The sequence below is a fragment of the Andrena cerasifolii genome, chromosome 15 (genome assembly GCF_050908995.1).
Source record: "Andrena cerasifolii isolate SP2316 chromosome 15, iyAndCera1_principal, whole genome shotgun sequence".
NCBI classification, from domain to species: domain Eukaryota; kingdom Metazoa; phylum Arthropoda; class Insecta; order Hymenoptera; family Andrenidae; genus Andrena; species Andrena cerasifolii.
Window position 1 is genome coordinate 2,586,352 of NC_135132.1, and position 26,838 is coordinate 2,613,189.

General features: G+C 35.9%; 1 protein-coding gene across 10 annotated transcripts; it reads right to left on the reverse strand.

Annotated features, from left to right (window-relative positions):
• Nucleotides 1-28: 28 nt before the first annotated feature.
• Nucleotides 29-19,584, reverse strand: Ehbp1 (Eps15 homology domain containing protein-binding protein 1). 10 transcript variants are annotated; one of them, XR_013087251.1, is made up of 18 exons: nucleotides 19,006-19,583; nucleotides 17,541-17,748; nucleotides 17,288-17,469; nucleotides 17,003-17,214; nucleotides 16,795-16,930; nucleotides 16,458-16,688; nucleotides 13,456-13,645; nucleotides 12,528-12,694; nucleotides 12,217-12,439; nucleotides 11,923-12,093; nucleotides 10,242-10,331; nucleotides 10,049-10,162; nucleotides 9,710-9,910; nucleotides 7,903-8,052; nucleotides 7,608-7,825; nucleotides 7,327-7,515; nucleotides 5,927-6,119; nucleotides 29-5,871 (listed from the first exon to the last, which is right to left on the reverse strand). XR_013087251.1 is itself a non-coding variant. In XM_076828190.1 (18 exons), exons 1-17 carry the CDS (start codon nucleotides 19,107-19,109, stop codon nucleotides 6,038-6,040), a joined length of 2,868 nt encoding a protein of 955 aa, XP_076684305.1. In that variant the 5' UTR covers nucleotides 19,110-19,583; the 3' UTR covers nucleotides 29-3,010; nucleotides 5,997-6,037. The 10 variants fall into 10 exon arrangements, 9 of the variants coding, with proteins under 9 accessions (XP_076684305.1, XP_076684304.1, XP_076684303.1 ...); XM_076828190.1 differs by having other exon boundaries at nucleotides 29-3,010; nucleotides 5,997-6,119; XM_076828189.1 differs by having other exon boundaries at nucleotides 29-3,714; nucleotides 5,997-6,119.
• Between the last annotated feature and the right edge of the window lie 7,254 nt (nucleotides 19,585-26,838).

The following is a 26,838-nucleotide window of genomic DNA, read 5'->3' on the forward strand; positions in this document are numbered from 1 at the left end:
CAAATATTATAAGAGATGTCTCACGATATTTTCTTGCAGTGCTTTATTTGTTTTCAATTGTCAATAGCTATTGTGTGATACGTTTCAACACATTCATCCACATGAAGTGATTTACAATTAACACCGCTTGTAGCCAAGGAATTCACGTTCTCCTTAAGATTAAGCATTGGCAAGAATTATCATTGTTTTTACAGTTGTAATATATCATAGTTAACATTGTTGCTGACAATGAATAAAATAAATTAAGACTATTTTAGCACAATATTACATGAGGATAAATGTATAAGAGCATTTTTATAGAGTAATACACATACAGAGTATCTCCAAATAAAATGTTTCGTTCACTGAAAATCTAATTTATAATGCACCCCGTTATAGTATATTTAAGTATTAAGAAAATATTTTTGTATCTCAGTCTTGGGTAATTTAATTTTTTAAAATATTTTTGAGATTAATAATGTTCAGAATAAATGGCCGATGTAGTAATTCGCTTACTCACAGCATTACAACAATTTTATCCTGTATATTGAGTCATGATTATTTGAAAAATTATTATGAGATACGCTGCATAATTACAATCATATAGACATGTAGACGCGTGGTTTATAATCATCGCCCTAGATATAAATTTGCACTCTCAAATACAAATATAAATATTCATAGGCACTAGAATCATAAATTATTGCTAAATTAAACATATACATTATGTATGCTCCTAAGTAACATTTGCATTCCCTTAGTTAATAGTAGGAAAGATAGCCACAACGAAACAAAATCTAAATTGAGTATAATTAGATTTTAATATTGCAATGTAACATGTTAACTGGGAAAGATGAATTAACTCGTCACGCGAAGATGCCTTTGCATTGGACAAGACAAGTTAATTCGTTATGAAAGTTTGATAATTACATTCATACAAAGAGAGTAAATATAGGATACACGTCTTATGTAACATTTGCTGCGGGTAAAACGAGTTTATTCGCTTTCGATCACTTTAAATACACATTTTTATGTACACAGAGCATTTCTGGTTGGGAAACAACCCAGTTAACAGGTTAATATCTTTAGAAGTCCTATGCTTGAGTATCTGGTCTGTGAATGATCAAAAACACAGAAAAGTTTTAATTGTATTAAGGGGTCACAAAGTCCTACTACGTACAATAACATCATCTACATAAATATTACGAATATGCCACAATCATGAAGATTAATAAAAATAAAAATTTCGGTATAATAGGTATGGTGTTTCTTTACTTCGCGCGTTAAGGGGGTATTTCATTTTGGAGAGTAGAAGAACGCACACCAAAATAATAGTAAAAGTTTAAATTCATTAATTTGGACATTGTACCAAAACAAATAGCTGTTTTCTCAGCATTTACACATTTAAGGATGGATTTCATCCAATTCGGCTGATTGGAGGGTTGAGGAGCGTATTGAAAAATTTGATAGATGGACATCTAAAGTGTCATAGAGGCAAGAATAGTACAACAATTTGAAAAATCAGCTTTGCACGAATTTTTCGCAGGAGCAGACGATTCAGCTTATAAAGGGAATGCCAGATTAAGACTAAGAGCCATAAATGTATTGTTGTATGGGTTGAAACATGAACCTTTAACCTTCCACGATATTTTAGGAATAGATCAACCGATCAACTTTAAAGTTCCTAGCAAAATTGCAACAGTGTCTGCAATAGTTTCTTTGTCATGCTCTTTAAAAGTTGAAAAATATATGAAAAAAATCGAAGTCTTTTTACATGTCTCCTACTTTGTCAACGTGTATCTTCTGTATTTTTTTATTCTGCTAGCGATGATAGCCACACTTAAATAAATAAAAATTTCCTCAAATTTGTCGATCACTAAGAATGTGATGCCAATTGATAGGGAACAAAATTTTTGACAACAGCTAATAAGGACACTATTGGCAACACCTAATAACGATTATAAATATATGAGTCAATTATATACACAATTTTTCTGTGGTTTCTTGAAAACATTTCAAATCTTTTGTTGCTACAATGTTCTTTTACTTCAATCAGTCTTACTAAAAATCAATCTGAAACCACGCTCCAAATAGAAATACCCCCTTAAAGCTGGAAATGAGATCCAACACAAGTTCTTCCAAATTAAACTTGCAACATATACAGAATATTATTTTCTACTTAACATCCCTGATAGCCAGATCTGGGCAGCAGAATCTGACATCAGAACCGTAGTCGTCTGTATCCTCAGATGGCTGCGTTCTGACGTGCAGAGCCTGATGTCAGATCGGCAGCAGATCCGCAGCAGATTCTGCCGCCAGACTGCGCTCTCATGCCAGAGCCAGACCCTGCTACCAATCTGATGTCAGACTGGAGACAGATGGTTATCAGGGATGTGTATCTCCGGTGAAAGTATTATTTGCTATACGTTTGTCAGTTGATTACGGCAGTTATATTAAGTATGATATGCCTGCAACAATTCCATTATATTCGTTCGAAATTTGATCGCGTGGAAAACAGGAATCCCAAACTCTCGAAAAAGTTGCTTAATATTTTTAGCTTATTACATCAATCTAGTCTTGTATATGCATTCGTTACACTTCAAAGCAGAACATTTTATTTTACATAAAAAAATACGTGAATAACACTAATGTCCTAAACCGCCGTACAATTAGTTTTTTTTTTTACAGTTTGTCTCAATATCCAACATGTCATATTACTGACAGTATTGAAAGATTAATAAAAAAGTACTTACTAAATCGAATAAAAGTACATAAAAGTGTAATTTCTGTAACGCGTGACGTTTAATTCAAGTTCTATTATTTTTTGTAAATCTTAAATATCACACGTATTTTATGTCACGTTAGTGAAGTGTTCAACGTTTTCCTGAATCTTGTATAAATATGTTAATAAATTACTAAGATGATTGTAGGACGAAAAGTATAAAACACGCGTGTGGTTAGTTCATGTCATTTCAAACTTCTAAATAAATTATTATCATTTATTGATTTATCTCCGTGTTGTTATCAACATCTGCAATAATTACATTTCACAAAAACCAAGTAAAATATTTTTCCTATAAAAACATATTAATATGCAACATATTAGACATTACAAGATTCCAGATTTCATTTCATTTACAAAGAAACATATGGCAATTTTTTTTTTATCTACACATCCAAGAATGTATGAAGTTGATTAGGCCTCATATATATCAACATCAAATTCAGTAATAAATGATTAACGTAACATCTTAGAAAAATTGCATAATGTAGTCTTTCTAAAATGACAAATATTTTACAAAGGATAAACGCATATATTACCTCTATAAATGAAATTTGGATATCTACATGGCACAGTGTCGTTGTTAAGCTACTTTGTCACAATTCATTTCTTTTTCTCCCAAACGTGGTCAAATGTAGCGTAAAATATTATTGAATTACAGAAGTGATATACTCCGTATCGCAACTTTCCTTTTGCTTTTTCTTTTCATTTATACTGAGATCCCAGCAACTTACTTAAATGAAAGAGCTTTCGCGATGATATATTTCTTTGCTATTGCTTCTTTTTCGAGATATTTTAATCGTGTGTAAATACATTGCTATGTTATGGAAATTGTTTTTTTCCTAAAGTAGAGTAACATTTTTCGTTTTAAACGTTCACAACGTTATAACAGATTTTAGACGCTTTCATATTCTTCATTTAATGGAACGGTTTTCAATTTGAACTTAGATCTACTGCAAGGAGTTATATTGTGTTGATGCAGTACTTAATAATGAATTGATGTAAATATGGAACACTGATTGTACAACTGGTATATAATTCATGGTACAAAATAAATGTCTAAACATCACTATTTCGCAGATTATGAAATCCTTGACTTTACTGTGAAGGAAAATTTTGTATTTTCTTTGGCAACTCTACAGCATGGTATTACCTGTAATTTTTATTTTACATTGAGTCTAAATTTAACTGAAAGTTATAGTTTTACGATTTAAAGAAATTAATACTTCTTCTATCAGTTTCTTACAAAAAGTTAAAACTGTGAGGTCATTGATTTCAACGAAACACTTTGCTGCGGGTTTAAAGCAAAAATGAGCAGATACATATCTAGTTTATTATTTATACTTTACAGAAATGTTTGACGAAAAATTTCAGTAAACTGATAGCACATTTTAATTACTACGAGTGAATGATGCTAGATTACATTCAAAGTTGAGAGAATAGGTGACAAAAGACAGTATGATGCGATGCGAGCCGCTACCGAATAAGCGCTATGTACATTAGGACTGTTCGGGTACCCGAATAAAGCGAGCCGAGCCGGGTACCCGTAAAATCCGGGCGGCCCGAAAAATCCGGGTAGCTTGAATTTGTTTCGGGCGACTTGAAAAACCCGGGTAATCCAAATTGTTTCGGGCCACTTGGAAGAACCGGGTAGCCCGACTTGTTTCGGACGGCTCGGTAGAAGGGATTAGTTTGAATTGTTTCAGGATTTTCCGAGCCACCTGAAACAATTCGACCTTGTTGGCAATACAAGTGGTATTAATTTCCTCACAGATTGGTAATGCGGAAGAGTAGGAGATCTCTGCTACCTTGAAATGTAACGGTAAAACGGTCTAGAACACCGAGTTAAGAGCATTGTATAAATTGAGAGCATTGTATAAAGAGAGTGTAATATCCAGAAAGAGTTTTTTGAACTGCACAATTACTAGTGTAATCATTTATATATTTCAACTGTTAATATATTACTTAAGAAAGTTACATAATACTAAATTCATCAACTTCGTTCCCAACCAACTCCGTCATCCACATGGCCTACGCAACGTGCATAAATTCCAACAGAGCTAACCCCTTCTACCGAGCCGTCCGAAACAATTCGGGCTACCCGGTTCTTCCGAGTGGCCCGAAACAATTTGAACTACTCGGATTTTTCAAATCGCCCGAAACAAATTCAAGCTACCCGGATTTTACGAGCACCTGGCTCGGCTCGAAAACCGAGTCCCGGCTCGGTCCGAATTTCAAGTACCCGGACAGCCCTAATGTACATATTGGAGTAGGCCCGCACGCGGGTTGAGCTCGAAGACATAGAGCAGGGGTCTCGAACTTCCCCACTCGGAGAGCTGCAAGAGTTGGGCCCCAGGTCAGCCGGTTCTCCCACTTATTTTTCTCCAGGAATTGCCCGAGACACGGGAGAGGGGGGGAGGGGAGGGGAGGGGAGGGGAGATACAGACAGACAGACAGACAGAGAGAGAGAGAGAGAGAGAGAGAGAGAGAGAGAGAGAGAGAGAGAGAGAGAGAATAATTCATCAGAGTGAAGTAGGTGTCGAGGGGGCCGTCCTCCTACGGCTCTGCGAAGCAGGCGAAGAAAAGGACTCGCCAGTTCGATATTCTTGATATAGAACTTAGGCACATGAAAGACAAAGCGAGAGAGAGAGAGTATCATACCGTATCACGTATTCTCTCTTTCGTAGCATCGCGTCAACTCTTCCGTCCCCTCTCGCTCGCGCCATAGGCGCATCAGAATCGTTGACGCTATTCGTTTAGCGCTCGCCGCCAGCCCCGAACCGTGAGCCCGTAGCGAGTGGTTTCTGTAGTCGGGATGCCAGATCATCACTCATGGAATCATGAAATGTATCACTTACCTCCATAAGTATGCATTGACTTAATTAGTAAGCATTACTTACTTCGTGAAGTACCTAAGATAGTATTGCCCCACATTTTTTGAGTCGCGATTTCATTTCATAATATTCAAATAACCAGCGAGCCCCAAAAAACACTTGGCGACCCACACGTTGGGAATCACTGACTTAAGATGTGCTTCCAATTTACCAAAACATTAAGATTTAAATATTCATAGAAATAATACGCATTCGCGCGAGCACTCAAACATGTGCCTGCTCAGTTTCATTCAGGATTCAATGCAATAGGTTTTGTTGCAGTTAATGACACCATAGTTACGACCGTTTCCTATTAGACAAAAGAGCTGCTGATATCGAGTTCTATTCACTAGAAGGCTTACCTGTCATTTACTTTCGTAAGAAGGGGAGAAGGATTAAATTTTCACTGTACCACACAATTCTTATTTCGTTGAGCTAATCCAGCTCTAGATAAATCACGTTCTATTTCGTCGTCATCCTCGATACTGTAATGTAATAGAAAGTGGAAAGAAGATTATATTTCTGACTTCACCTTTATCAGTAAAATGAATTTCTAAACTGTGCGATTATTCGTAAATTGTAAGTAAATTTAGTGGGGACTCATTAGTTGTGTGCTAAACGGACACATTATTAGCGCACAAGTTATCCCCACCATTTCTTCGAACAACCTCAAGCGAGGGATATTCGAGGCCACTGGTATTTGACTGTCGGAACCAGTGCATACCCAGACCGCATGCACTTAAGGAGTTAGGCCTACCTTGGACGTTGCAAAATTGCAGTCATTATCAGCATTTTTTATCTTAGGAAGATAATGAAATAAACAGAAAATTTAATATGAAGCTTGTTATTGTATAACTTTCCCCGAAAAAAAATCGTATTTTTTTCCTACAAAATAGTGGCGGTAGAGCCGTGATATCTAAGATCTTGAGGAGCGACGTTTTCCACGGTGTTCAATATCACGGCTATACCGATTGACCTAGAACAAAAAACCGAAAATTTTTATTTTCTACATGCCTAAAACTGGAGAAGTACGTATGGAAATCCAGAAACATTAATTTGTATCGAAATGGTGAACATGGGGAGAAAAAGTGAATTTTTTTTATAAAAGTGTCAATTGCAAAGAATATGTTCAAGATATCGCAAAACCGATACGTACTTCTCTAGATTTAGGCATGTAGAAAATATAACTTTTTGGTTTTTTGTTCTAGGTCAAACGGTATAGCCGTGAGATTGAACACCGTGGAAAACGTTGGGTCCTCAAGATCTTGCGTATCACGGCTCTACCGCCGCCATTTTGTAGGAAAAAAATACGATTTTGTCCGGTGAGAGTTGTGCAATAACAGGCTTCATATTGAATTTTCTGTTTATTTCATTATCTCTCTAAAAAAAAAATGCTGAAAATGACTGCAATTTTGCTCCGTCCAAGGTGGCCTAACCCCTTAATGAGTCCCCACTATACTTTGTTAACAAGACTTTATTACAATTCGTTTTTAATTTGGAAATAACTTAATTTCAATAAGCTTCATTTCTAATAATGCAAGTAGTTTTTTTTAAAGTAGTTTTGTGGTTTTCGGCAATAGAGGAGTGAAAAAGGAACTACTAAGAGATAAAAAAATCTCGTCTTTATATTAAGTTACTTGAAATCAATATTATAAGAAAATGTAGAAATATAAATTAACATTGTATACTTACGCTCTTTCTTGACTATCGAGATGATGAACCAGTTCATCTCTTTTGTTTACAATAGAAACTAACTCTTCTAAAAGTAAGTTTTCTCGCATCTTTTGTTCAGGAGTTTTTCTCCAATCTTCTACCGCTAGTATACTTCTTAATTCGCGATTTAAAAGTTCAAACCGACGTTCTAGGTCGTCTTCTTTTTCTCTGAAATATGTAATAATATTCGAATATTACTAATTTCACTTTGCGGTAACAGTAAATGTTATTGGCATAACAGATGGAATATAATTACTTACAATATATTTAATTGCATTTGTCTTCTTAAAAGTGCATTTTTCTTATTAACAAGAGTAAACCATAGAGACATCAGTCTTTCAGTTTCATCTTCATCGTCACTTTCCATGGCGGATCGTAGTTGTTTTTCAAGTTTACCAGCTTGAATATCTATTTGAGTTTGTTCTCTTTCTAGTGCTTCTAATTCGTTTTGAATATACGATGTCATATCTTTCCCCAACTAGACATAACATTATTAATATAGCTAACATATTCGATTCAATGATTCATATTTGTACATGTCCATGTAATACATACTCCTCTAAGTGTATATGAGGTGCCATCCGGACTAGTTTTATCTGGCGAAATTCTCTCTATTATCTTGGAAAATGAGTACAAAGGGGAACCAGTTTTTTTTTCACCATCCATTACAGTTGAGGTTCCCAATATATTTCCATTATGTTCAGACTGAAATAGTTATTACTTATCGCAACTTATATAAGCTAAGATATAATTAATGGTACAATGGAAAAGGAGATAACCATTCCCTGATAGCCATATCTGGGCAGCAGAATCTGACGTCAGAACTGCAGCAGTCTGTGTCCGCATTTGGGTGCATTCTGATGTGCAGAGCCTAAGGTGCAGTGCCTGATGTCAGATGGACAGCAGATCGACAGCAGATCGACAGCAGATTTCGCCGTCTGCTAGGCACAGCAACAGCGCCATCTGAGATCCAGAATTACCAAGCAATTGCCTACAGATGGCGCTGTTGCTGTGCCTAGCAGATGGCGAAATCTGCTGTCGATCTGCTGTCGATCTGCTGTCGATCTGCTGTCGATCTGCTGTCGATCTGCTGTCGATCTGCTGTCGATCTGCTGTCGATCTGCTGTCCATCTGACATCAGGCACTGCACCTCAGGCTCTGCACATCAGAACGCAGCCAAATGCGGACACAGACTGCTGCAGTTCTGATGTCAGATTCTGCTGCCCAGATCTGGCTATCAGAGATGTTGTCCCACTTAATTTCTAAAGTACTTAATTCGCGACTCAGGCATTCAGATTTAAAAGGGAAAAATTTATCAGTGGCCTGAGTGCAGTATTTCCTCTTTATAGATATGATGATTGATGCCGCTGGCGTGTCGATAAAAATAGTAGGTAGTTGATTCAGACCTAATCATTTCCCGGTAGGCTGCTTCCTCGACTGAACCGTTCAGTAGAGAGAGTGGACGAGATACACTAAGAGCGAGCGAAATAGTTATTTAAACCGACACTCAACACCAAGAATGATAAGCCTGACGAACGGGTTAAGAGATCCAGTAATAAATATTCAATTTATTATAATTTTCATTAAATTTTCATGAGCATACTACAGATGTTTTGCCGAGGTTTTTCCGATAAAAACGAGTCCATACACGATCTTATTCCGTTTATTTTTTATTAATTCGCGATTGATTTGCTGAGTTAAGTAGAGATTTGAATTAAGTAATAGTCCGGAAAATGGTCAAAATTAGGTCATGTTTGGACTTATTTTTGTTGGGATTTCGTTGGATCATCGCTAACCCATTGGCAGTATTCTCATGAAGATTTATTGAAATATGTAAAAATATATAAACTTTTATTCTTTTCGGCTGACGACTCCAATGTACTTACTGTATGTATAGCGAGGGTAAAAATCGTGCTTACAACATGGAAATCCTATAACTTAATTGATCATAACACAATTACCCGAAAAGTGAAAGATCTGGGTTGGAATTCTGAGCCAGTAACCGGATCGGTCGATTTTTTTCCCCGGAATTCTCAAAAAATGGAACTTCCATCGTGCCTTAGGTTACAATTGTGTTACGCATAAGTGTAACACAATAACATTATAAAATGTTATTTCAATTTATGAAGAATTAAATAAAAATATTGTAATTAATAAACTCGAACTAAAACAAAAGTTTTAATTGCAAAAGAATATTTCGTAAATTGAAAACTTTTAATTTCGCTGTTATTAAGTGATTTGACGATAGCAGTATGGAGGAGTGTATATGTACTAGCATGAAAAATATTAGTACCCTTTAAGTGATTACATTATACGTTTGTGTAATTTTTGTGAATGTAAAAGTTTCATGTTGACAACTGACCTTAGCACTAAATCTATCACCGGGCGTGGATGGCGTGATGCTCCGTCTCGGACTATTATTCTGATCGTCTATCGATCGTCTGTCACTGCTATTGTCATCGCTTATTTGATTTGGACCAGCATTAACACCCATTTTTACCTCTGCTATTAAACGTCTTGCCCTTTCACGCAACTGCTGTTGCCTTTCGTCGTCGTTCTGAGCCTAAAAATTATAAAACACCCTTCCTTCCATTATACATGTTTGTTATAACTAATGGAAATAATGGATGACGTGCTAAAGTAATCTACTCTACAGAACTACTCTACACAAAAATATGAAGTTGAAAAAAAAACACAAAACCTCAATAGGACTAGCAGCAGCTGAAACAAGACCAGTCGACTTTGTCTGGTTCCTGGCCTGTTCTAAGAGCTGTCTCGCACGTTCTCTTAATTCATCATGCCGACTGACTAATGGCTAATATATAAAAAAAAATTGTTAAATTAGTTGCAAAGCAACGAAGAACTTAACAAAATATAGGAAAACTAATTATTACATGTTGAGAACGTTGCTCTCCATGTGGTGATGATACACTCTGACATTCAGAAATACCGCGACATCCCTTGTCAGTTGTACTTAGTGAATCCTATAAAAGGATGTGTTTATTTAATATATTACTATAGAAATTGCTACAGTAAAGTCTCACGACAGAAGCTAATCAACCTTTTAAAATACTACCTCAAAACGAAATTGTGCACAATAAATTATACGTCGAATTTTATATTAGGCATTAAAAATACAGAGCATGCAATCACGAACATGCACCTTCACGTAAGAAATATATGTATACAGGGTGAGTCACCTAAGACTCGCCACCTGAATAACTTCTACGGTATTTGAGACACAAATAAATGTTTGCTTTTTTCCGGAGGGAGGGGGGCAACTTTGGGATGATGGTAAAGCAAAATATACCCCCCTTGCTTTTTTTAACCCATTTTATAGTGCCAATTTAATTAAAAATTTAAAACCGAAATTTAAAAATATTCATTTCTTTAGAATAAACTTAATAAAGATCAGTTTTTAAAAATAACTGATTTTTTCTCAAAATCCAGGGGGGGGGGCAACTGCCCCTTTTGCCCCCATCCTGCAGACGCCCATGGTTGTTTGGTTCCGACGGGCCCATTCTATGGTGTGCAGAACTTTTTTTTGAGGTGGAGGTGCTTAGGAGATTTGCAGGTTAACTTAATTTTTTTTGCTGAAGCTGAATGACCTTAAATGACGCTACAAATCTCCTGAGCACCTCCCCCTCAGAAAAAGTCCTGTCTATCGCGTAAAGGGTTCCTTGGAACCAAACAACTTTTGTCTCAAACATTCGCAGCAAACAAACTGACTGCAGTATGCCAGCAGATTCGCGGCAGATACCGAGCAGATCCTGCTGCCTATCTGCCCCCAAATCGCGTTGCACAGAATCTGATCAATTTCTGCCATTAAATTGTATCAACAGGCCCTGCCGCCAATCTGCTCGCAAGTTAAGGCAGCGCAATCTGTTGGCTTTCTGCTGTCAGTCTGCTATCATTATCGAATATAACAAATCCTGTATCAAATCTGTAGTCTTTCTGCAAAAGGCGTTGAGCAAAATCTGCAAAACGGACGTGGCTGACTAGGTTTCTCATCTCAAGAACTGTAAAAGTTATTCAGGCGGTTTGTCTTAAGCGACTCACCCTTTATATGTACAAATTCAATATTGTATGTAAGTATCAATGCATACATGCTTATATACAAATAAATAAATATAAAACACTTAGAGAAATCAGTACATATATTCAATGTCACGTTCGGAAATAGTTAAAATATCTTTAAACAAAATTTTGGTTCTCTAGCAAATACTACGTCTGTATACAAAATGGCGGGCACAAAAGGAATATAAGTACGTATAAATAAAATGTTGTTATCCGCAAAACATGGAAGTATTTTACGAAATGTGTAATTCAACGGAAAAGTACACTGATTTATACTGTTAATTAAAATAAATTAATGTATTTTATAAGTATTCACGAAGTGGAAATGTGTAAATTAAAACCAAAGCAATTATCTCATTAATGAAGAGCTTAAGTGTTGGCAGTGTAAAATAATTAAAAGATACAACAATTTGCTCTAAATCTTTTGTTAATATAGTGAAATATAAAGTAGGCAACTACATAAAACGGAATGATTTGGGCAATTTCAGATATACTGACATCACGAACTGGCGTTTGTGATTTGTTAATTGAGATCGATTGAGACCATTTCTCGTCGATTATTTGAATATTTTCTTCTTCTTCGTCAGATCCGAACGGATCTGTCAATTGCCGACGGGTCATTAATATAGGACGTTGGTGTACCTGTTGTACTCTTGGTGGTGACTTACTCTGTGGTAAATTTAAATCAGTATCCCGTAATATCACTTCAGAAACAATAATTTGAAACGACATATCCAATCCTGATAATATACAATAATCATTTACAGGTTAAAAGTGAATGCATTTACATACCTTTTCCCTAGATAAATATTTTTCTTTAGTTGGCGATAACACTTTTTCTAGAATACTCTTTGAGCTGGCTAATATAATGTCCTTCACATCTTTAACGCTGGATGGTGACTTATCTTTATTGCACTGATCATGATCCTGGTTTTCCATATTCAAACTTAGATGTAATTTATTTTTTAAAGAATCAATATTGACATCCTCCTTTTTGTTATCAAATGGATTTGACCTGCGGAAGAATGACGTCGCGTCGTTAGCAGTGCTTCTAATTTCAGAGATAAATTTATTAGTATATATAAAAATCGTAATAAATGTACCGTCTATTGCTATCCGTTTTATTATTTTTATGTTCCATTTGATCCTTTTTACGCAAATTAATTATTTCCTGACCAAACAATTGTACACTCACATCCGAATTATTGTCTGTATTAAATCTGCCAATCATGTAAGAAGATTCATCTGTAGTTTTGCCTATCTGATGTACCTATGAATATGAAACAATTTCTTCATAAAGACGTGGATGCTATGGCATAAAAATTCAATATGTATGTAATACATTGCGGACGGCGCGATCATTGCATAAGATGTCCTCAGGGCTTACACACTTGTTAGTGCGCTATAAATGCTCGCGAAATCGATAGCGTCCAATACATTTAGATGCGCAATTACCTTTCAAATTTTCTGTTACAAAATGCTACAGGTCTGCATCAGCTGTACGCGATGTCAATAAATTTGTTAGAGCAGGTTTGATAAAAGTTTGATAATCTGTTGTTTTGAATTTTATAATTTTTTAAAACTGTTCGAGGATATAGGGCAAGATCGCAGGGCGGATAGGATAAGCCTGAGTTCTCGATAGTACAAGTTGATTTAGGTCTCGCTTAAGAATAGAAAAATCATTTAAAAACAAATCGATGAACTTGAAGTCTGTATAAAAAAAAAAAGGTTTTGCGGAAATGCTTTCCGATTATCACATTTGAACCTTAAAAAAAAAACCTTTGACTTAAACATTTCATTGTAGCACAGAAAGCAACTGAGATACTTCTGGTGTGCAAGTTAAGGGAAACCACTTTGTTCGAGATAGAATTGACTCGTTTCAACAAATGAAATATTCCTTTTTGTAAAATATTAATGAGAAATAATCACTATTTTCATTTGTTTATGCAGGTTTTGCATACGCAATTTACGTATATTGTACAAGAAAAAATAAATTATAAAGCAAAGTATTATAATGTACTTATTAAATACCTCTAATTCATGGCCAGTGAAATGTGCTCTCAGCTGATATAAATATGTCATCACAGCTAATTTGTCAGGTACAGTTAATATATCCATGTCCGCCGGTTCTATTACTCTAGGTATACCAAGCGCTTCTCCAGCATCAAATGCTTTTTTACAGTTACCTTTTACATCATGTGACAATAATGAATCTATATCTCTGCAATTTGCAATTAAATATAAGTCATAAGACGTTCACTGCCATCACTAATTGTAAAAACAAGTAATTTAAAAATAAATAAATGACTAATTGTAAGCGAATATTCCCTCTAAACTGCGCTGCTGCGCATCGAACACGACATCCCGCGCATCAAAGTGAATGTTTAGTTTAAACTAGTTAAAACTTTGCGCGACGAAGCGAATCGAAGAAATTAATAATAATTAATTGTCGCTGCGATTCGGTCTAACAAAACTTTACTCTTCGCATCGCAGAGCTTCGCTTCGTCACGGTTTGCCAAAATGCGTGACGGCCTTTATGCTGTCATTCTGGTAATTACGCCGCAAAATTCGGCAACATTCAGGTTTTTTTTCTCACTAAATACAATAAGTAACAATGTCAAACTTTTTTCATTTATTAATCTACTTATAATGTATATGGAACAATTGTTTAAATACACTTTTAATTGTGTTTTTTCAATGTTATCTGGAGTTCAAAATATCTCCCTGACCGGAGTGATTTAAGCTCACAGACTCATTTGAAACAAAAAAACCAAGCTGATTCTTAATCATTATGAGTACCACTATCGCAGGTGCCAGAATTAGCCACGTAAGTCAACATTTAACAAAATTGCGCGCATTCAAACTTCAAGTTTCGAAACTTTCCATTCTTACTTGAAGTTTGAATGCGCGCAATTTTGTTAAATGTTGACTTACGTGGCTAATTCTGGCACCTGCGATAGCGGTACTCATAATGATTAAGAATCAGCTTGGTTTTTTTTATTCAGATGAGTCTGTGAGCTTAAATCACTTCGGCCAGGGAGATATTTTGAACTCCAGATAACATTGAAAATAAAAAACAATTATAGTCGAATTAACGAAAGAAGGCTACTTGGGACCGGGGCCAGAATTTGCGACGTTGCCGCTACTCCAGGCTCGCGATTGGCGCTTCCCCTACGCGGCTCCCTACGCCTTGGCCAATGACTTTCGACTACTTAGCTATGGGCCTAGAGTACTAGAGTAATCGTTGTCCTTGTCGGATGTATATTGCTATCCTGTTCCAGAGGGAACCCAATGTCCTTCCCATAGAGATTTGACAGAGTGTCGAATCTTATTGGCTATTGCGGCACGCGCCATGCAGAATGAATGGCGGACAAGTGGAGGAACACAAGCTCATAGGATTTTTATTCTATTCAGCGTCATTCCACGGCAAATCGATCACTTTTTGCACTCGATGTCAGGGATTTTGTTCAAACTGAAATATTATATAGGAAGGGATTTCAGTCATCACTTTGCTGGTTTTGATTTTGTTCAATTTCTGCCTATTTTCATGAATCCGAGTTGTACTTGTGAATTTTTATCTCGGAAACTCTTTATCGTATTGAATTCATTCTTTTTTTATTTTAATCTAGAAAATGCGGGCTATTCTTATACCCTTTTTTATATTGAAAAATTAATTTTGTAATTTTTAAAATTATAACCGAAGTTTTATTTTGCAAATTTCACGTACGAAATATTCTGCTTTCGAGCATGGAATTTTGAGAATTAACGTCAGCATGAGCTGTTATTAACCGATGAAGAGTTTCATTAACCCACTCTTGGTAATGCTGTTGATAGTTTTCGAGATAGAAATTCGTAAGTACAGCATCTTTTCATGAACATAGGCAGAAATTGCACAATTCAAACTCGTATATTTTGTAACCAAGTTCAAAACCTGTTAAACAGTGACTCAAAGCTTTCCATAATTTCACGTGATTCACAAAATACATATTGCATTGTGATCAAAGTCTCTAAAATTGTGATCGATTTGGCGTGGAGTGAGTTGTAGATGCATGAATCTGTTTTATTGAGCGAGTGAGAGAGACACAGTTGCGCTTGAAGAAAAAAAGAGACGTCCGATCTGCTACACAACGTGGCAACGTCGCACGAAGTACGGAGCAGGCATTGGGTCTCCCCGAGCCACGCGCGCCGGCCTACGGGCCGCCCAGGCGCCTTCTTTCGTTAATTCGACTATAAAAGTGTATTTAAAAAATTGTTCCGTATACGTTACAAGCAGCTTAATAAATGAAAAAAAAAGTTTGACATTGTTATAAATTGTATTCACTGAGAAAAAAAGCCTGAATGTTGCCGAATTTTTCGGCGTGATTACCAAAACGACCCCTTAATGCACCTGTATATATACCACTATTCCTACCACGACCGGTCAAATGACCGTTTTTAAAATTTCGATTAGAATTTCCTATATATAACGTAATTGAATCGCCTTTAAACTTCACGACTTATCCTCAAATACACGTATGTACATTATATACTTCTGCATAAAAGAAACTATATTTGTGTACTGTCAAATTGGCTGTTATCTTCATTCTATATTAAAAAATATAAGTTGTGCTAGACCGGTCATTTGACCGGTCGCGGTAGTAATAGGTATACGTAAAGTGTCGGTAGGAATAGTGTTAAAAGTACGCGTGTATCAATTTCAAGCATATATTCAAACTATTGACGGTATGGCATTTGCTCTGGCTTTCTTTTAAGAAATTCAGTCGAAACAAATGCAATTACCGAGTAGTACGACTTGTGCCTCTGTTTCCTTTCCTCAGAGGGAACACTGCTATAAGACACTGAATTTATAAGTAGAACAAATAAATAAGATTTTTGGTACGTGGCCAAAGTCGCTAACGTATATATCTATGTTTTCTATAAAAGAAAAAACATAAATATCTTCCTATTGACCTTTGGCATTAATATATCAAACGAAAAATGACCCGAACAATTCTAAAATTTCATGTACAATTATTCTAATTTATTATACGTACATTAGGTCCGGTCTAAAGTGATGTATGATTGCACAAAATGCCATTCCGTTTCTCCATGAAGTTGTAAGATTAGTAACTTTCACACCAGGGTAGTCTTTCGTTACCTCCTTACACCATTCCAATAAATCCTGACCTGGTGTAATCTCTTTTAATCTAGGAATATTGCCATCAGTCTTAGTCAGTTCCAATGGCTGCAGTGGTAATCTTAGCGTACTGTGCTCAATATTTTTACTACAATCGTAACAAAAACTTAGTCACCAACTATGCTCTAAACATCGAGCAATGGCATTAATATAAAACGTTATATTAATAGATTAGCAGGTTGCTATCAACCTACTCGTTTTCAGCAGCAACGCTGTCCTTCAAGGGAGACTTCTCTTTAAAAGCATCGCCAATGCCTGTTAGACTAATATCACGTATAAAGCGTTCGTTATCATTTACGGGCGTAGTATCGTCCTTCGATAAACTTGCCACTGTCAAATGTAAATCATCGTTACCACAACAGTAGACACCACACCCGTGAATCTATCTTCTATGAATCTTACCACTTATCGGAGTGCTAGGTAATTCACTTTCGGTAAGACTACTCGTCATTAAATCCAGTTGCGCTGAAATATCTAAAATTTCATCGAGATTCTTCACAGATACTTCTTCAACGTCTTCAGGTATGTCTTCGTTATCAAAATCATCTAAGGGTGCAATGTCACTGTTATTGTTAACTGACATTAAGCTGGCCATACTCTGCATATCTTCGTCCCTGGTAAATAATTACGATGTTAAATGTAATTCATTACTCCTAAATAGAATTGAATATTCTGAAATAGTCTTACGTTGCTTTGCCTTCTCTTAAGAAAACGCATGACAAAGTACATTCTAAAGAAGCGCTAACGATTTTCTTTGAAGTAGGCTTCAAATCTAATTTAAGTTGCTGCTGACTAGATTCTAGGGTTGCATACTTCTTCATATTTATGTTCGTGGCCGCCACGTGCCGCCTTTTCCCCGTAGGAGATACCTATTTACAAATAGCGTTAATGAAAATTCTTTTGGCAGCCCCTGCAGCAAATAACGGTCGTTCTTTCTTACATCTTCAATTACAAATGTCCAGTCTTTATCTTCTAATTCGTGTGTCCGCGGGTCTTTAAACAGTGTCACCGACACTGTGTGATTGTCAGGCACTGCCCAGCTAATCACGCCTTTCAGTGAATCACTTAAATTCGGCTCCCAATCTAAGGGTTCTGAGCTGACCCTCCTACTACGTCTTGTCCACACAACGCTCAGCTTGTTTGGCTTCCTAAATAATATTACAAGACAGTGTCCGTAAAGATATATATCGGAGATCCATACGACGATTCATTATGTGTGTAAAATAATGCGATGCAAATATTTTTATTGTATACCTATAAATACATATTTCACAAAATATCGCATGCATAAATGAATAAAAATACAGAGACAAAACGGTAGAAGTTTCTACGCAAAGAATATATTTACAGCAAATTTTGCGTACGTAAGCAGAATCAACTTTGCGTATATACAGTGGCTCACAGCGATAAAATCGTGCACTCTTTAAAAAGGCATAACTTTTTTAAAATTGGTCCAAACAACTTGATTTTTTTTAGACGCTAGAAGGATTAGTTTGCTAAGTGACTTGATTTAGGGTTTTAAAAAAAAATGCACTTGGTCGGAAGAGGAAAAATAATAGAAAAGGTCGTTTTTTCAAGTTTTTTTTTGTGAGCCTGTAATGAAAATTCAAAAAAAAACGTTTCTAGATTGAAGTAAGTTGTATACGTGTCTAAAATTTCATGAAAATCTGTTAACCTTGCTCTGAGCTATAAACGCTTAAAGATCGCAGAATAAAATTGCAGAAATTCACAAAATCAGCGATTCTCAACCTTATTCTGCGATCTTTAAGCGTTTATAGCTCAGAGCAAGGTTAACCAATTTCCATGAAATTTTAGACACGTATACAACTTACTTCAATCTACAAATGGGTTTTTTGAATTTTTATTACAGGCTCACAAAAAAAAATTGAAGAAACGACCTTTTCTATTTTTTTTTTTGCTATTCCGACCAAGTGCATTTTTTTTCAAAACGAAGAATCACATCACTTAGCAAACTAATCCTTCTAGCTTCTAAAAAAAACTCAAGTCGTTTGGATTAATTTTAAAAAAGTAATACGATTTTAAAGAGTGTACGATTTTATGGCTGTGAGCCACTGTATACATGTTTGAGTGTTTTTACAAAAAATTAGTACATAGTTTATATTTATACTGCATTGTTTCGTCTACATATACCTGCGCTTTGCTAAAAATAAATGTTTGAAATTCATTTTAATTTTCTACGATTTGATGAAATTTAAATATCACGGAAATAAAGATACCTTTGCTTCTGATTTTTTTTAATAAAATTTAAATGCTTGCAGTCGAATTCTGATAGTTGTAGAGATAAGCAAGCTCGTAGAGTTTTTCTAATATGCTCGAAAATAAAAGGAACGAAATAATTTGCAAGAAACTTGAAAGCAAAACAAAAGAATATACGGGACACTTACCATTTTGTTGTTGTTTCCAAAGTGACTTCGTGATATGATACAGTGAATTGAAATTTTGCGGCTCTCTTGTTTACCCGCTGCAATCGTTTCCACACGGAGCTCATTTTTTACTGAGCCGTGCTTTTTCCGATGATTGTCAAAACGTCGTTCAACTTGTAATTACTTATAGGTGCATATGACGTGATACATCATTTTCTCGAAACGATTATGGAAACAAGGAAATCCGGTATTTCTTAAGGTTACAAATCGAATACTTTCCTTGTAATGCACTATTTTAGAATTAAAAAAGAGTCCAAAGTCCTGTGATCATTTATGCGTCTGACATTTCTACCTGCACCAATGTAACACGGACGCGATCATGTGTTCCTTTACAGATTTTCGAGGTCTTATTTTATTTTTAACTTATTGCATGTCTCGTTAGCATTTTTATGTTTGTAGTGTCATTTACGCGCCCACTATACTACGATAGCACACCCAATGAAAACACCACAGCCACAAGATCAAACTTTTACAACTAACTCGAACTCCTACCGTGACGAAACCTTATCGACTTATTGATCATGTACTATGCGATTCTAAGTTAGGAAACTGAGTTAAGATTACACTGAACCACTGATCTATTTATATATACTGGATACGGCTTGAGCTGAAGATTTCTGTGACGATTGAACCGCGCCATCTTTGAAAATAAACCATTTTCGCCACCTGAATGGAGTCATTGGTACTACGTTTCTGGATTCACATGTGTGTACTAGGGCTGGGACTATTCGAATAATTTAAATTTCGAATATTTTACAAGTATTCGAATGCTACGAATAAACTTCGAATACTATTCGAATACTGATGTAAAATTTACAATACTGATGTATTCGAATAGTATGGTGTGAAGTGAGTCAAAATTAACTTATAAGATTTCACCCTGACAAATGAACCTAAAGAACTTGATTTATAATTCACACCATACTATTCGAATACTTGGATATTTGAATAGAATTCGAATACTTGGATATTTGAATAGAATTCGAATACTTGGATATTTGAATAGAATTCGAATACTTGGATATTTGAATAGAATTCGAATACTTGGATATTTGAATAGAATTCGAATACTTGGATATTCGAATTATATTCACCAAATAATTGAGCAACTGAAGTATTCGAACATTCAAATATCGAAAAATTCGATAAATAGTCCCAGCCCTAGTATGTGCGATTTTTGTCCTGCTACTAGAACCGTGATTTGTGAATCACGAGTGATCCGTAATTTTCGTGATCGCTTCTGATTGGTGCAGGCAGAACAGTGAGTCGTGATTTTCGTGATTGCTTCTGATTGGTGAAGGCAGAACAGTGATTCGCGATTTTCGTGATCGCTTCTGATTGGTGGAGAGCATAACTGCTCTTTGCACGCGCCACATAACCCCAATTTCTACTTTCTCTCGAAACATTCTCAAGTCCTCACTGTTCTTTAGAATCACAATTGTATATTTTGAACCAATGTAATCGTTCTTGATCTATTTAAATTAACGAATATTTCTTCACTTAGTTAAAAAGTATAATGTATATGTGAATAGCCAATCAAATCAGTGCGTGCACACATTGACTATTTATGAATGTATATTCAATATATTCGCCGAATTAGCACGCTTTGACTGTAACACAAGCTATATTGAAGTATTTTATAAAAAAATAATTCAATCAAGATCAAGAATTACGATCACAGTAAACAATTCACTCAAGTTAAAAAAATCACAATCACGGTAGTGATTTAACTTCAATCACGACCGTGATCGTGATTCTCTGCGATCACTGTGATAAATCACTGTTAGTGATTTTGCACTCCATCCCTACCTGCTAGATCTACTTAGATTGTTAACCCTTCGTGAAGCGTTTTAGTAATAAATGAAATGACAACATGTACAACTCAGCTCAAACGATTGTGGCCGATCAAGATTCGATTGTATTCGAGCTTACTAGGGTTGGCTTTTTTTCATCGCTAACATTTTACAGTATTTCATGAACATGTAGAAGGCACTGCCAAGTTTCCGTCTAGAACACTTCTAATTCATGTTGAAACACTACTGTGGCACCATCTGCCTATGATTGTCATAATTATATTTATATCTGCGCGATCGGCTCTGTTCGCGATGCTGTAGCATAAATGACACCAAGAATAAATGTCAAATGAATTTTATTGCAATGAACAAATAATGACTTTTATTACAATGAACAAATAATGTCCAAAGTAAATAAATCAACGGATTTATAATGGAAGACACAAATAAATAAAGCGCGATGGTGGGGTAATAAGGAAAATAATGGAAACGAATGTTATGTATTTCGTAGAGATGGCAAGGGTTAGGAAACCAGAATACTGAGATGAATAAAGTCTTGCGGTATTTTATTCGTAGCAGTCTTCACAGATTAAAATCTAAGGCGCTCATTATTAGTGGAAATGTGCAGAGCAAAAAAATACGCATTTATTTTAAAATCTACTATCCGTTATTTTATGTTAACAACGGGAAATTAAACATAACCGAAGCAATGTAAATTAAATTTTGTGACAGCCTGTCACTGATAGGACTACGTGAACGTGTGTCATATCAGATGGCGTCACAGCAATGTTTCCTCATGAAATAGAAATGTTCTAGACGGGAATCGGTGACTTTACAGTGTCCTAAACCATGTTCATGAAATACTGTAGAATGTTAGCGATGAAAAAAAGCCAACCGTGGTAAGCTGTTCCACAATCGAATCTCGATCGGCCACAATCGTTTGAGCTGAGTGTGCCAACAAAATGGGAAAGATGTAAAGTCCTGAAAATGAGTTTTTTTACTAAAACAATCATACCTCTTTTATTTTTCAATTATTTTTCGTACAGACTGTGGCTGATACTAATAAGATATACTCCTTTTAGAAAATATACACTTTCATACTGTGCGTTTAAAAAAACGCATTTATTTTGAGATCTGAAGATGGTCAGTTGTGGAGTAAAAAACACGTTTAATTTGGAGAAATAATTATTTATTATTATTATAATGATTCTTATTATTATTAAGTGATAATTATGATTATTTTTATTCATAAGAAAGTAATTTAACAATGAAAAGAATTGAATCTAGTCTTCTCCCGCGCATTCGGCACACATGTACATTCTGTGTCCGTACTCATTATACACAAATATTGGGAGTAGAACATTATTATGCGACACTAGCGGTCGGTCCGCGAACTAGTAGTACTGGCCGACACAAGTCTACAAATTTTCACAGTATCGATGACCTGTATGCAGAAATAAATGTTGTGTAACAAATTGTAACGCTACAATGAACAATGATCTCTATTTAAGTTTTCATAAAAGTGCCAAAAAGTGGAGCAACTAAAATTGTTCACATTACATACTTTTACATATTCCAAAATTGTGTCTAAATGTATTGTCAACATTTTTACTGTAAGAAATAACTTTGAAATAAACTTTTATACTACTGGATCCATATAAACATATAGTAAAAGGTATACTTGCGTCGTCCATATTTGTTGTTACACTAGTGCCACCGTTCCCACGGTGGTAGATTCCTTTGCCAATAACTTGGGGGAAAAAATATTGTCACAGCCATATAAACATTACAATTTATTGAAGTAAATTTCTCGAATTAGAGTAGAATAAAAAATTGTCATTTTTTCGATAAAATTTACGCTTCATCACACATGGGTCCGAACGACCCACGCTCAAAAACGATGTTTTTGTAACGGTTGCCACTCGCCAAGGGACTTTCTGATTAAAAAATGAACGGTCTCTATCGGAAGAGGAAACCTCAAATTTGCGTAAAATGTCAGGTCAATGCCATTTCAAAACTAGTAACTTACCGGTATCAAGCTCCAAAGTTAAAAGACGAGTCTATTGAACTCAGTGTGACAATGAAGTGTTAATGGACAGATCGCTGTGGGTTGCGAGGTAGTTCCACTAATATTGAAATAAAGTGAGCACTGAGAAAGCGCCGTTTGGTTTTTTAATTCTTCTGCACCCCAGTAGAATGAGATACGCATCTCCTAATATACAGAGGAGCCCACAGATGAACAATATTAATTTTGGCGGTATAACGGTAATGTCGGATAGGCTGCGCCATGTCGCCGACAATCCTGACCAATCAGGATTGTACTGGATTACCGGCAGACTCGTGCGTTGCGTAGATTTCGAACACTCCAAGCTCAACCGTCGCAGTGCAAAGGTGTAAAGCGGAACAAGTGATTGAAAGTGATTGGAACACGTGTTGTACCTAGAAGCAGTGAAAGAAGTTGCCGAAGGGTTCCAACATCTTCTAAACACCAAGAAGAGATACGTAATTATGAACATTTATAATTTCTATAATTATCTACTTCGCGGAAACCGGTATGACATGCCACGGACGAGCGAGTTTTATCGCGGGGGCATTTCCGTCGTGTAAGACTAATAAAAGAATAAAACGCAGGACATAACGTTTAAAATGTTACATTTCATATTAGCATGTGTCGTCGTCGTCAACGCGACACATTCACGAGTGCTTCTCGGCATCGCAGTCGTCCAACATCTGTCTTGTTCAGGCCACGACGCAGTCCTCGGAAAAACTTGGTTTATAATACCCCCAAGTGTCGATTTTTGAATGCCTATGTTGGAGACTGCTAAATGACCGTTTGGGAACTCACTCATCTGTTTCGGACCTAAGGGTGTCGGTAATTTCTATCCTATCTTGTTGAAAATTGTACCAATAGATTGTTGAAGTTTTCCCGACGGAAATGACACGACATACATCGCACTAGTTTTAATAGTAACCAATTTGAATTTATATTATCCTGAATAGTGATCGAAGCAGGACGAACGAATTAAGATATTATCGCCCGAGACCTGTTTCTTTACGATGTATTTCGATACGCTCTTCAGTCGGGTATAGCATGTTGTAAGCCGTATGTTGATAAATATTGAATTCGGCATTCATCGTACATATACACAGCACAGGGCCGTCCTGGCGGTGGTGCAGAAGGTGCCACAGCCCTTGGCTTATCATATGTAATCATTTGTCAAATTTTGACTATGTAGTAAGAATAATAATCAAAACTCTTTTGCATGATAACTGTTTAAAACTATGTATATATAGATATAAAAGTAAACACTGCATATAAAACTCTTAATTAAAGAATATTAAATTAATAAGCCCGGCAATATTGTTTTTGCATCTGGATGTCAAAACCCAGGAACGGCCCTGCATATATAATTATATATGTAAATTTAGTCTTGACTCCAAATATTTACAAAAGATGGTAGGTTTGCCTCTTGCTATTATGGGAAATGTATAGGAATAATGCTTTACGCGGGTTTTAATTGAACTGAAAATGTTTGGCTTGATTATACAAAGTACTAGTAAACGGAAAAACATAAAATAGGTGACTTGAATTGAAGAAACAAAGATCTCGACAGAGTGCGGCTAACGTCTTTCGGCTTCTTGCTCAACGTCTTGCAAATTCAAACTTCGTACTATGCCGACTAACTACATATTGCCGTTTCGAGGCATCGCCTTTGTCGCCGCAAACGCACACACACACCAGGAGTGTTCGATTCACCTCAAAGAATCGATTCTTGAATCGATTCAAAATCGAATTATAAGAATCGATCCTTCTAAAAAATCTGAACCAAAAAATCGAGATGAAAAGAATCGTCATAAAACTTTTTTTTCTAAAATTAGTACATATACATAGAAGTCGGATTTGAATAATTTTGAAAGAACCTGTATAAAAAATACTTTTACAAGGAACAATTTGGGATAGTTGAAGGGCATTGTATTGAATAGAAGAAATATTTTGTTATTCATTTTAAATATTTTATTCATCATGTAATTGCCATTCTTTCATTGATAAGGAATTTAAAAGCAATAATTATTACTGCTGCTACTACTGATAATCGATGACCATTTTTTTTGTTGGCCATGTTAATGATTCATCACTATTAGGAGTAAAATTCCAAAATGGAAGTAAATAATTTATTCCATTGTTTACAATAAAAATATATAAAAAATATTTACATCACATATTTCAATTAAAATGCCAATCCTCAATAGACAAGGAACCTAAAAATAGTAATTGTTGTAAATGTTCCCCAGTTAACCGATTTCTAGCTTCATTCATAATGAGTGCATTTATTTGGCGTGTGAAAATTCAGCGATAGAATGTAAATGCACAAAACAATGTAAATGCTCGTTAAAGTTTAACGGTTAAACCCAGTGTTTACGGGAAATTGAATTTTGGGAATTTCCGAAATTCCCCACCGAAGTCCGGACCTCTGTTACAGAGCCTGTGTAACGCATGCGCAATGATGCGCGATGGCGTCAAACCAATCACGCTATGCATATCACGCACACATATACTGCACTGCTGTAGGTGTGTGCCCCCCTCCACAATCTGCCAGATTTCCAGCCAACGCTGGTGTCGAAGCAGCGGTTATATCGATATTTGGGTTGGTCAGTATCGATACAGCAATATATCGTCATATGAAATATCGATACAAAATATCGATATTTGGACCCAAAAGTATCGTTATTCCAAATATCGATACTGTGTCGCCCATCACTATAACACACCTTGGCTCCAAGGAGAGCCCAATTTCGACAACTGTTTATGTTTGTCACTTATTTCGACTATAAACGGTAACCGCCGATTATTCCGTTAACGCACTATTCCCTAGTAGCATTTGTGTTTTGGGAGTTTGTTGGGCCAATGACGTGTTATCCGTTGGCCAACTGTTGAAGTGTCGCGCTATTTTTAAATGGGCCAACGATTGTAACCAACGCAGGCCCAACTGAAGGTTTCTTTCCATAGGCCCAACTGAAGGTTTCCTTCCATAGGCCCAACTGAAGGTTTCCTTCCATAGGCCCAACTGAAGGTTTCTTTCCATAGGCCCAACTGAAAGTTTCCTTCCATAGGCCCAACTGAAAGTTTCCTTCCATAGGCCCAACTGAAGGTTTCTTTCCATAGGCCCAACTGAAAGTTACCTTCCATAGGCCCAAAGAAGGTTTCCTTCCATAGGCCAAACTGAAGGTTTCTTTCCATAGGCCCAACTGAAAGTTTCCTTCCATAGGCCCAACTGAAGGTTTCTTTCCATAGGCCCAACTGAAGGTTTCTTTCCATAGGCCCAATTGAAAATTCCTTTCCATAGGCCCAACTGAAGGTAACTTTCCATACGCCCAACAGTCGAGCCTCCACAATAAACCAACAGTAGGAAGACGGTTGGTTATACTACGCTTCAATAAAAGCCTTATTAATCTCTAAAAAAAAGTAACTACAAAGTACAATTTTCTTAAAATTTTATTTGATTACATTTTACATACATCTAGGGGTACCCACACACTCAATGAGCCATTTTACATTTTACATGAGCCGTTCACAGGACAAATCGATTAAGGAGGGGTTCCGCTTTGTGGGACCGAAAAAGTAGGTGATATTTGCGAATTTTTTTATAAAAAAACCGTTCAATGGATTTATTTAAAATTTGGCAAGTTGTTTTATTATACTTTTGAGTATTGTTACAAATTTTGATGAGAAAGATGTTGATGGAAAGTGCCCTATGGTTTATCTGAAACACAAAAACGAAAAGGGATTCTTAATCTGCATGAACATGACTATCTCTGGAACTAGAATTACGACTGTATCTGTTACCGTTCTTTTTTTATTTACATAATTCCTTGCCATTTTTGGACAAAATTTGAATTTTTTATTCAAAAGGCTACCATTTTAACAATTTTTAATTTTTCTGAATTGTTCTAGTTCCAGAGATAGCCCTGTTCATGCAGATTAAGAATCCCTTTTCGTTTT